The sequence below is a fragment of the Pipistrellus hanaki genome, assembly GCF_964339955.1.
Source record: "Pipistrellus hanaki genome assembly, chromosome: 20".
Lineage (NCBI taxonomy): Eukaryota > Metazoa > Chordata > Mammalia > Chiroptera > Vespertilionidae > Pipistrellus > Pipistrellus hanaki.
Genome location: NC_140522.1, coordinates 11,059,816 through 11,072,354, shown reverse-complemented (window position 1 = coordinate 11,072,354; position 12,539 = coordinate 11,059,816). Strand labels below are relative to the sequence as shown.

The following is a 12,539-nucleotide window of genomic DNA, read 5'->3' as shown; positions in this document are numbered from 1 at the left end:
AACCATATATATATTCTGGTTGCTGGGCATATATATATATATATATATATATATATATGCCCAGCAACCTGAACAGCAGAACAACCAGAATGACCAGTAGCTATGACATGCACTGCGGCAGCCAACCAGCCTGATCTGGGCCCCGATCGGCCCCCCTCCCCCCAGCCGGCCTGGCCCATTAGGTTCCCATCAGAGTGGGCCGGACCCACCGTGCACCAATTCCTGCACCGGGCCTCTCGTATCCACAAAGCTAACCCTTGGGACTCCTTCCTGAGACAGGGTGTGAAGTTTGACATTAGCCAGAACTTCTGAAGAATTCTAGAAGGAGACCTGGGGGCACCCAATCCTGAGACAGCCTAGAACAACATGACGTCACCATCTGACCATGAAGGAACTGAGGCTACTGCTTTGGCAGAACTGGGTCATGCAGGGTAACAGACTTACAGAAAATAGCTCAGCGCTGTCCTGTGCCCCAAGTCCGAGTCTGGTTTACACATATGAACTCCCAAACGCATGTCTCTAGCCAGGTCTTCCTCCTACTAATCCACTGGTTATTGGATTTCTCCCCAGAGTGTGTCACTCTCTCAACCCCTCGATGTCCAGAGCCAAACATCACTTTGCCTACCAACCCCAACTGGCTTCTTGGATCTCTGACCTGAGTGAATGACACTGTAACTCACCCACTGTCCGAGCCAGAGACCTGGCACTCAGGCCTGACTCTCCCATCCACCTAGTCTCGACCCTTCGTGTCTCCTTTCTGTGCTTTAACAAACAATCTTTCTTTCTCTGTGAGCTTCAAAAAAAAAAGTCCAAACTCTAATAACACTAAAGCCCTAACAGTATGGCTAACCAGATCTCCTTAGCGATACAGCTCCTGTTCACCATTCCAATTTCCTCTCTCACATCTTTCAAATCTCACACACACCAAACATGAGGAGGTACTTTCAACTCCCAGTTCACTCCCTGCTGCATGACACTTCTGGGAGGCTGGTGCTGCGGCCCCCTGCTGGCATGACTGTGCCCTGCCACCGCTCAGTAATGGCTGGCTTTAAGTCCAGTGCTCCCTATTCCGGGAAGCCCTCCACTCCCAGCTGTCTCCTGTCTCCCAGGAAGCTCCCGCCAGGCTGATGGCTGCCTCTGAGGTGCGGCCACAGCCCCTGGATGTGCCCATCGGCATGTGGCTGCTGGCTGGCCTGCAGGTCTCCCTCACTGAACTGTGGTTCACCTTGCAACGCCAGTTCCGACACATGACCCAGTAGTTCTCAGTGCATGTTCCCTGAATGAAGGCACAGTGACAGTCCCAGGTACTAGCAGGCAGATCACAGGCCACATGAATATTTACATGTATCTACACACATGTAGTGGGTTAGGGTTTAGGGTGTGTGTGTGTGTGTGTAGAAAAGCATGCACAGGAATAATCTTATGGAAGATTATTAAGTTTCCCTATGTGATTCTCCCTTTGCCTGTAACCGCGCTGTGGTGCGTGTGCTTGGATAACTGCTCTTTCACAGCCGCCCCTCCTGCACAGCGGAAGCTCTCATGCTCCCCCCAGCATCAGGGCGATCCGCACACGACAGAGAGTCTGAAAGGTGAGCTTCTAAAGACAGAAGATAACTGCCGCCTCCTTACATGACCGACTTCTATTCAGTCTTCTTTTCTCTGGATTCAATTATCTCAACTCCTTTAGCTCTTCCGCAAAGGGTGACATGCTGGATCAGCGCATTTACATTTTTACACTAAGTTATTATCCTCTCAAACGAGATCCGTAATTGGCATTCATTAGGCATTGATTAGTAACGTTCATTTTCATACCTCCTTCCACACTCAGATTGCCGAGTGCTTCTTGTGGGTCTCAAAGGAGCTTTCATCACGATGCCACTCAGGGTCCATCTGTGGTCACGCCGCTCCCTCCCCAGACCTTCACACGCCAAACCCACGGTCATTCCAGCATCTTCCATTGTGTCAGCTAACTCACTGGACGGTGACCTAGATTTTAGTCCAGAAAATTAACCACCATCCATGGGGAATGTTAAAGTGTTTTAAGAATAGTTTTTAAATAATTAGCAATTTGTCATTCCACATGCAAGACATACCAAATAAACTTGTTTTAAATTGTTAGGATCATCTTTTAAAAATTAGAATATCTTGAAATAGTTGTCATGAGGAATTAACTAGCATATTAAGGAATTGTAAGATATAATATGAATTGAACAAAGATAAGCAATTTTTAAAAATTGTCCTTTCAATTAGAAAGTGAGCCTTTGGCGGGTTTAATTTTCATCGATCACCATCATGGTTATGTAGTCCCTGTAATGAATGAAATTCGATTCTGGACCAATTGCAGCAGACAGCATTTCTTCCATTTCCTCCTGAGAAAAGGGCTCACCTGGCAGGAACAAGAAGGGAAATTCATCATTCACAACCCTCTGTGCTTTCCTTTCTCTCTCCACTACCAGCTTCCCTGCCACGGGACCCCGTGAGCCCCGCCGTGGCTCTCCCTGGGCCAGGAGCCGCCTGCCATGACAGTCCCGGCTCCGAGAGCGTGCTGCTGCACCCGCGCAGAGTGGAGACTTCCTTTACCTTGCAGATGTCATAGCTCCAACAACCCTGGAATCCATCATTCCAGTCAAAATGGCAGAGGCCATCAGGACAGCATGAATAAGGCTGTTTATGTACTTAAATTAAAATCACTGAAATTGCCCAGGAGTAACTGACTCCCGGGAGTCTAATTTTTAGTAAGAGTATGAAGAGAGGAGTCAATGATTGCTTCACAAAACTGCTGAAGAGCAGCTAACGGAGACTTGAAGCTGTAAGGATCACATCTCGGAATATTCCCTAGCCGGGTCTGGCCAGCGTGGTGCTGGCAGCTGCACCCAATGGCAGACGCCGCCCGGCAGGCATTCTGAGCGTTCCTCTCTGTTTCTTACAGTTCGTCCCGTGTTGCTGTCAAACAAAGCCAGAAGGTGGAGAGAAAACCTGAGAGCTTTAGTCGATTCAGGTAGCAGCTGAGGGCTGAGGGCCATCGTGGATACTGGTTTTACCAAGATGAGAAGCCAACTCATGGAGAATGTTGGAAAGGCTATCGACTATTTAAGAAAAACTTTTTCCTGATCTTAAACAAAAATAGAGAAATATCCAAATTGCCACCTTACCTGTAAAGAGTCTTTTTTTTTTTTTTCTAATTTCTTTATTGATTAAGGTATTACATATTTTCCTCATCCCCCCATTTCCACTCCAAACCCCTGCCCACGCATGCCCCCACCCCCCTATTGTCTGTGACCACTGGTTAGGCTTCTATGCGTGCACACAAGTCCTGTCTGTAAAGAGTCTTATGCAAGCAGGTAAGTTACCTAGTCCAGGGGATCGCCGCCTTCTGAGCTTAAGTCACCTGCCTCCACAAACAATGCTTTCTAAATTGGAATTCATTTAATAATCCAGGAACTATTCAAATGGGGATTTTGATGATAATGATGATGGTATTATCACACAAGGGAATGTGCTGAATTCTTTTGAAATCATGCTTACATCCTAAGAGAAAAAGAATGCCTGCCCTGGCCAGTGCTGCTCAGTGGTTAGAGTAGGGGTGTCGAACTCAATCACAGAAGAGGCCAAAATCTAAAATCCAGCCTAAATTGCGGGCCGAATAGTTTACTGAACAGTCAGAAACTGACAATGTCATAAACTGACAGCGGAGTGCAGTGATGACAGTGCGGTGCAGGCCACATTGCAAGGCCTGGCGGGCTGGATTTGGCCCGCCGGCCTTGTGTTTGACACATGTGGGTTAGAGTATCGGCCTATGCACACCAGGGTTTGATTCCCAATCAAGGGCATCTACCTAGGTTACAGGTTCGATCTCCAGCCCAGAGAGCATCCAATAGATGTGTCTCTCTCACATCAAAATTTCTCTCTCTCTCTCCTTCTACTTCCTCCCTCCCTTCCACTCTCTCTAAAAACAAATGGATGAAATATCCTCAGATGAGGATTAACAAAAAAGAAAAAGAAAAGAAAGACTACCTGAAATGCTTAAAAGGACAAATTCCTAATCTTATGCCTGACTGTTAAATACTATTGTAAATATGCTACCAATAAACTTTGGTGGGCACAGTAAGTCCTTAAGAGAATACTCATAAACCTCATGAGCACCAGTGTTCACGTGCATCGCTAAGTTAGCCTCCCCCGCTCCCTGGGAGGACGAAGGGCCATCCCGCTCACAGTGGAGGACAGCGGCACAGAGGACGGCAGCAGCCTGTCCAGCCAGCGAGTGGCGGGTTGGCCTCCGAGGGCCCGCAGGCCCGCCCCGGGCCCTGCACTCAATGACCACACCTCCCTCAGAACAAGGCCTCGCGCCAGGAAATGACAGAGACCGTCCAGGCCTCCTCGGGCAGCATCTGATGAAGGACGGGAGCCAGACTGCCTGGTTCCAAAGCTAAGCTGCTCATTAGCGCTAAGGTCTCAGGCCCGTCACTGACCTCTCTGTGCCTCAGCTTTCCTGTCTCAGAAACGAAGGTGATCATACCACCTATCATAGGGTCATGAGGATTAAAAAGCTATTTGAATAGTCCTTAGAACACTGCCTGGAACATGTGGGGTTTTTTTTTAACATTTTGAGATCTTCCCTGCTAACTACTGTCTGACAACACACATGCCTGACACACACGGACTCCTATCCAGTAGGAACATGACTCAGTGGTGTTTATGTTCACTGGGTGACATCCGGGGTTTTTAGAATGCACATTCTCAAACCATTCATGTTCTGTGGACCCTGATCGTTTGCCTTGTCTCTGTAGCCAGCGTGGTCTGGTCCTGACTTTGCTGTTTCAGTGGGAGCATCACATAATCCCATCTCCCGGCCACAGGATCGTTTCTTTTGACTCCGTTCCCATCCGGTGTGGCTCAGTGGATAGAGCGTCGGCCTGCGGACTGAAGGGTCCCAGGTTCGATTCCGGTCAAGGGCATGTACCTTGGTTGTGGGCACGTCCCCAGTAGGGGATGTGCAGGAGGCAGCTGATCAATGTTTCTCTCTCATGGATATTTCTAACTCTATCCCTCTCCCTTCCTCTCTGTAAAAAAGTCAATAAAATATATATTTTTAAAAAGAGTGTGTGTGTGTGTGTGTGTGTGTGTGTGTGTGTATAGTTCAAGTTCAAAGCAAGAATCTATGGTTACATGAACATAAAAAACTGAAAATTCTCGATAGTTCATGTTTTATAGGTGGCATACCTTTTATTCTGGAAATACTCTAAGTGAATGGAATGCCTTCAATTTATAGAAGTATAATTATACTTTAAAGAAGTCCTATAAAGGAAAAAAATCCATCTCCCCTTAACATACCCTTTTCCTCTTATCTACTACTAAACAGAAACCATCCCAATCCCAAAATAATAGGAATAATAAATAACTTTATAACCAGAATGATTGATTTTAAAGTATCCCCTAGAATTTTTGCATAATTATTAAATTATTAATCACTTAAATAAGTCACTGTTACAAGATATGTAATAAATAACTCTTACCTTCTTCAGTCATATACTTGACCAGTTCTTCCTTAGAAAGATATCCACGCTTAGTTGGATCTAATACCTAGAGGAAAGACAGAAATAATATTTTTTGTTTGATGAATAGATTCTATATGAAGAACTTTTAATATAAATATATATGAAAATTATATATATATGTATGTATGTATACACACACACACACACACACACACACACATATATATATATATATATATATGTATGTATATATATAAAATCTGGAGCTTACATACCTCAAAAGCTCGAAGAAGGACTTCTTCTGGAATTGGTCTGTATCTAATTATGCAAAAAAAAGACAAATACCACAGTATTTAGTAGTTCAGGCTCTACATAATAAATGATCACATAAAATAAAATAAAATAAACACTGCTAACATACTAGAAAAATAATGCTTCCCTCATTGAACTCTTTTTTGGTTTCTAGATATGAAAGTTGAAAGTATTCCACATCCTTGGAAAATACTTAGTTCAAAATCACTGGCATGTTTAATATTACCTATGAATTTTTTCATCATCATAGAAATAAGTTTATCTGGGAACAAAATTTTTACAATAAACCAACTATAGTAAGCTAATGCTACTCTTTCTCTAGAAAAATAATTAGGGTTAATTCTTACTTCTCATTGATAATTCAAAATAAGAACGTTGTTGACTTGTGCTTTTTGTAGCTTATTTGCCCTTTAATTATACTTTGCTTATTATTGGTAGATTAATACTGAAGTGATTGACATTTTTAAATACATACCAACAGGCAACGTATAGTGAAAACTTAGAAGGAAGAAATCCTGGGGAAAATACTGGGTGATGATAATATATGAAGTGGAAAAAAAAACACAATTTGCAATTAATGTAATTATAGCCATTACTTTACCATGGCACTTACTTTCTTACCTTCTTTCCAGTAGTATATTGGTCATCACTGGAAGAAATTTTTCAAATCGAATGTATCCAGTGGGTTCTTCTTCCTCTACCTAAACAATCAATATAAAATAGTCACTTAGTCATTCAACAAACACACTGAGCAGCTACTTCTCCCACGCACTGTGCCAAGTGTGGGGATTTGATAATGAGCATCCTTGGGCATGGTCCCTGCTCCCAGAGTTTATATTCGGTAGTGAGGCGGTATATTAATCAAAAAACAACAAAGCTGAGTGTCTAATTATGCGTTTAGGTAAGCACAATGAAGTAAAGGCGCATGGGCCTATTAGAGCACAAAATAAAGGACACTTTTCTCACCAGGAGACCAGGAAAGGCATTGGTGAGGAAGTCACCCTGGAGCGGATGAATAAAGGATGAGTAGGAGGTCATCAGACAAAGACCACAGTGAAGAGACTCCCAGGAAGAGGAAATTACATGCACTAAGGCCCTGTGTGATGTGTGCATTAGAGGCCAGGAGGCTGAAGCACAGGGAGCAAGGAGAATGTTTCCAGATGAGGCTGCAGAGACAGGGATCAGACCTTGCAGGGCCTTACTGTCTATGAAAGGGACTTTGGTTGCTATGCTAAGGCCAATGTGAAATCACTGAAGGTCTCACAAATGTATGTCTGAAAGATACACTGGTTGTGCGTAAGGTGGCTTCTGTAGCAATAAATCTAAGGGTTTGGGTTAGACTGGTGGCACTGGAGTCAGAAGTGGATGGTGTCGCCGAGACCGGTTTGGCTCAATGGATAGAGCGTTGGCTTGGGGACTGAAGGGTCCCGGGTTTGATTCTGGTCAAGGGCATGTACCTTGGTTGTGGGCATATCCCCAGTAGGGGGTGTGCAGGAGGCAGCTGATTGATGACTCTCTCTCATCAATGTTTCTAACTCTCTCTCTCCCTTTCTCTCTGTACAAAATCAATAAAATATATTAAAAAAAAAAAAAAAAAAAAAAAAAAGAAGTGGATGGTGTCAAAAACTACTCAAGAAGTAAAATAAATAGGGCCTGGTGGGCAAGGATGAGGAAAAAAGACAAGAGTCAAAAACAGCTTCTAGGATTCTAACTTGCACAAATGGGATGGAGTGTTGTTTTCCCCTGAGAGAAAGAACACTGGATAAGGGGCCAGGTTAGGGGATCAATCACGATCTCAATGACCATGTTTGGAATCATTGTAAAATAGCTATTAAACACCCAGATGGTAGCCCTAGCTGGTTTGGCTCAATGAATGGAGCATCAGCCTGCAGACAGAAGGTTCCCAGGTTCGATTCCAGTCAAGGGCACATGCCTGGATTGCAGGCTCCATCCCCAGGGGCGGAGATGGGGGGCATGCAGGAGGCACCCAATCAATGATTCTTATCATTGATGTTTCTATTTCTCTATCCCTCTCCCTTCCTCTCTGAAGTCAATAAATATATATAAAACATACCTAAATGGTCAACAGAACTTTGTTCTACCACCACTAGTTAAGAGAACACCACACCCGGAAAGAGAATTTCTGGTGCCAGCACTGTTAGATGAGAATGAGAAAGACTCTTGCCCACAGGTTCAACTGTGATGGTGTGGCTGAACAAAGCTCCATCGATCTTCACTTTCATGTCAGGCTATTTACCAGGAGCTATAAACTCTCCACTGCCTCTCAAAAACCCTATTAAAAGGCTCATAAATCCCAACTCAACAGAAGAGCTTTTAACAGATTTATTCTCTGAACAAAAATAAGAAATCTATAGGCCGCTGCTACATGGAACACACTGTCTTCCGAATGACGACTACTTGTTTAATGTTTATACTAAATTCTCGCCTAGTATGAGTGGAGTCCTCAGATTCCACTTTTGGCAAAATATGTCCTCCGTCTAATGATAGAATGAGGTGTTTCAGAATTTCTGAGCCCGTCAATATATGAACAATTGTCTTCAGCTGCCTCTAGGTCCAAGGCGAGCATTCTGCAAATGAATGTTCACGTGGCCCTGATGTGCTTGCCCATGGTCACACCCAGGATCTTCTTAAAAATAAAATGTCAGCTGAAACCGGTTTGGCTCAGTGGATAGAGTGTCGGCCTGTGGACTTAAAGGTCCCAGGTTCGATTCCAGTCAAGGGCATGAACATTGGTTGCGGGCACATCCCCAGTAGGGGGTGTGCAGGAGGCAGCTGGTGGATGTTTCTCTCTCATCGATGTTTCTGGCTCTCTATCCGTCTCCCTTCCTCTCTGTAAAAAATCAATAAAATATATTTTTTAAAATATATTAAAAAATTTTAAAAAAAATGAAAAATGTCAATCTCAAGAGACTACCTTTGGAGGGATTATTTTAAAGTAAAATGTTGAGTTTCTATTCTGATTCCTCAAGAAATCTACTGCAGAGCAATGGTTTGTTTGCTTTCCTTCCCTCCACCCCCACAACCCACTCTAGAGCAAATAGTCTCAGCTGTGAAAAACAGACCCCTTTATTTCACGAGCATCCTCAGCTTTACAAACGTTTTTAGTTTTTCCAAATGCACTTCAGCTCTACAGCACACCCCTCCCCCCATGAGAATTCACGAACACACATGTATGTAATAAAGCCCCACTCACACCCACTCCAATTTCCACACAACTTCCAGCAGCCCTTGGTGCTCTGAACACTGAACACTAGGGTGAACATTCTGTGGGTCAATTGCACAAAAATAGTAAGTTAAAGCAGATCTCCAACCAATCAGGATAGCAGAAGAAGCATAAATTTTCTTTGACTTTTTTAAAAAGAGGGATAATGAATAAAAGCCTTGCAGTTCAAAAGTGAAGGAAAAGTAAGTTCATCTTCAACTTGGGCAGATTGTGAAAATCTGTCTATGACCCAACACTATCCTCTGGAGGCCATATCTTATCTACTTTTTATACAAAAAGACTCATAAGCAATGGCATAAAACAGGTATATGATGATTCTAAATTCAGTAGAATAGACTGTTTTATATATATCGAACACTATTTTGTATTATAAAAGGTTTTTTACTATTCAAGTAAACTTTTTAGTTTTAGATTTACAGAAAAGATATTTCCCATATTCCTCCCATCCAGTTTCCCCTATTGTCAAACTCTTGCATTACAATCTATACTAATGAGAGAAATATGGTAATTGACCATCACTCCACAATGCCCACAGCCAATCAGGAGGAAATATGCAAATTGGTGGGACAAAGATGGCGGTGGCCACAGCCCCTCACCCATGCTGGCCACACCCCCATAGGGTGAAGGTCCCCACTGGGGGGTGTGGCCTGCCTGCAAACAGCCATCAGCCCCTCACCAAAGCTGGCCATGCCCCCCCAGTGGGGACCTCCACCCTATGGTAGCTAGCCAGCAAATGCCCCAGCCCCTTGCCCAGGCCAGCACCATAACCAGTGGGGTCCCAGATTGTGAGGGGGATGTCCCAAGCTTCCAGCCAGCCCTGGTCGGCTGCTGAAGGAGGGGCCTGTGGGCGGTGGCCACAGATCCGGCCTGAGAGCGCAGGAGGCTTGGGTCACTCGGGTCGCCCCGCTCACAGGGATCGGGCCTAAACCAGCAGTCAGACATCCCCTGAGGGGTCCCAGATTGGAGAGGGTACAGGCCGGACTGAGGGACATCCCCCAGAATTTTGTGCACCAGGCCACTAGTCCTATCTAGTAAAATGGTAATATTCAAATTAACCATCACTCTGTCACAGAAATGGCAGTGCCCATAGCCACAAGATGGCAGTGCCCCTTCCTCTCAACCCTGCAGGAGTCCCCCAGTCCCGGAGGGGTAGCTACTGAGAGCAGGCAGCATGAACGGCTGGCAGAATGCTTGCTTTGTTGCCGTGGTGATGATGCAAGCATTCCATGCCCCGCCATGATGCACTTCTGGGCCACAGAGAGCCTCTGGGCAGAGCGGCCAGGCCCCACAGAGAGTTACTGGTGCATGGATTCGTGCACAGGGCTAATGGTAGTACATAAAACTACAGTTGGTTCATTGTCACAGGTAGCAGGCCAGGCTGAGGGCCCCCCACCGCCCAAGTGCATGAATGTCATGCACCGGGCCTCGAGTTAATACATAATTATTTACTGAACTCCATGCTTTATTTGGATTCCATTAGTTTATCTAAAAGGCATTTTAAAAGTTGGTCTATTCCTCTATCACAGAAGAGAAACAAGGAGCAGAGTAGAATAGCTCTTCTGAGAATCTGGAAGCAGGTGTAAGATATGGAAGGATAAGACATGGTTCTATTATTTCTGGTACAGATTAGTTAATTTATGAGGTCATTAGTAAGATCAAACAAATATACTATTTTCTAGAGATGTTTGATGTCCAGTGATGGCTCAATGATTATTTAAATCTCATGTATTGCAATGCCTTTAAGATTTAATAGAAATATATCAAATACTGAAAATATAAATACACACATATATAATATGTATATATACAGATATAGTAAGCACATAGAGATAGTGATAAAGATAGAGAGATGCAGAGTAAGAGGGAGTACTTGGGGTTGAATTGTGTCCTCCCAAAATCCATAGGTTGAAGTTCTATGTAACTGTTTTGGAGACAGGGTATTTGCAGATGTAATCAAATTAACATGAGGTCACTGGGGTAGGGCCTAAACCACTATGGCTGGCAGCCTTATAAAAAGGGGAAATGTGGCTGAAACCGGTTTGGCTCAGTGGTAGAGCATCGGTCTGCGGACTGAAAGGTCCCAGGTTCAATTCCGGTCAGGGGCATGTACGTTGGTTGCGGGCACATCCCCGGTAGGGGGTGTGCAAAAGGCAGCTGGTCGGTATTTCTCTCTCATCGACGTTTCTAGCTCTCTATCTCTCTCCCTTCCTCTCTGTAAAAAATCAATAAAAATATATTTTTTTAAAAAAAGAGGGGGGATGTGGACACATAGGCATGTACATAGGAAGAGCACCATGTGAACAGGGAGACAGTCATGCACAAGCCAGGAGAAAGGCCTGGAACAAGTCCTCCCCTCATGGCAGGGCCAAGCCTGCCGACACCTTGACCTCAGACTCCTGACCTCTGGAGCTGTGAGATAGATTTACTTACTAACTATGCATGGCACATTTTAATGCAAAGACTCTGAATCATTGTCATCAAGCAGTGATTACTCATCTACTGGAGATTACCAAAGCAGAGAGTCCAAATTTAGAACTGATTTTACAAAATTGAGAGAAAATGATGCATTTCAGAACTCCTTTCTCAGCAGAAAACTCAATTAACCAACTTATAATGAAATGAAGTCAAGAAAGATTCCCTAGCTTACAGCAGACAAGTTCCAAGGCTAGGAATTCATTGCCATTTCTTCACTTACAGCAAAGTCATGCTGGGGAAACCACTTCACTTTGATATGGGTTAGGGTCTTTAAAAAGTGATGGTGCCTTCTTCATAGAAAAATATAACAAACAGTGTAGTCACCATGTTAGGCCAAGGCTAATTTAAAATATTCTGGTTAAATCCATGCCCTAGCTTCTGTCCTTGTTTGTAATAGAGAACATAGCTGCTGTGAAGGTAACACACGATGACATGAAGGTGGTCGTGAACCTTGAGAGTCTACTATAATCATTATTTCTGTCCATGGTGCACACACTTTTGATTTTATATCATGCAATGACACCTCCTCCTGAAAGAATCAATTTCTGGTGCTAAAATTTCACACACATCCTCCTGGGCTCACCATACAGGCCTCACTGTTTCTGCCTCCCAACCACGCAGTACAGCATGGAATATGGTGAGAATGCATTAAATTGCTGGGCATATCTACCAGCCCCATCCCTCCCCCTGGACCCCTGCCTAGTGGACAGGGTGCGTGCATCAGCAGTGAGACCTCTGCCTCCGCTGTTCCCCTGCCTACCTCTTTGGAATGATAAGAGGAGAGGAACAGGCAGCCACCAAACACATCCCTCCTCCTCAAAAGGCAAAAACAAAGCAAGCATATCTTGCTATTGCAAACATGTATGAGGCAAATCTAGTTTGTTTCACCTAAGAAAAGGGCTAATGTGCTGAAAAGGAGGTAATGATGGGGAAGTAACATAGACAGCATTTATGAATGCAAATGTATTAAAACCTCTTTGCAGGAAGATCCCCCAGCGTACTGTTTATAGTGA

At 44.2% G+C, this 12,539-nt stretch overlaps 1 protein-coding gene across 1 annotated transcript in view; it reads right to left on the bottom strand.

Annotated features, from left to right (window-relative positions):
* Positions 1–1,398: 1,398 nt before the first annotated feature.
* DRC8 (dynein regulatory complex subunit 8) overlaps positions 1,399–12,539 on the bottom strand; it is a 51,011-nt gene continuing 39,870 nt past the window's right edge. Inside the window, exons 4-7 of the mRNA XM_084868965.1 lie at positions 6,429–6,508; positions 5,771–5,813; positions 5,514–5,580; positions 1,399–2,386 (exon numbers count right to left, since the gene is read on the bottom strand). Of these exons, the coding sequence (XP_084725091.1) occupies positions 2,271–2,386; positions 5,514–5,580; positions 5,771–5,813; positions 6,429–6,508 (306 nt within the window). The 3' untranslated portion in view covers positions 1,399–2,270. The remainder of the gene's footprint in view (positions 2,387–5,513; positions 5,581–5,770; positions 5,814–6,428; positions 6,509–12,539) is intronic.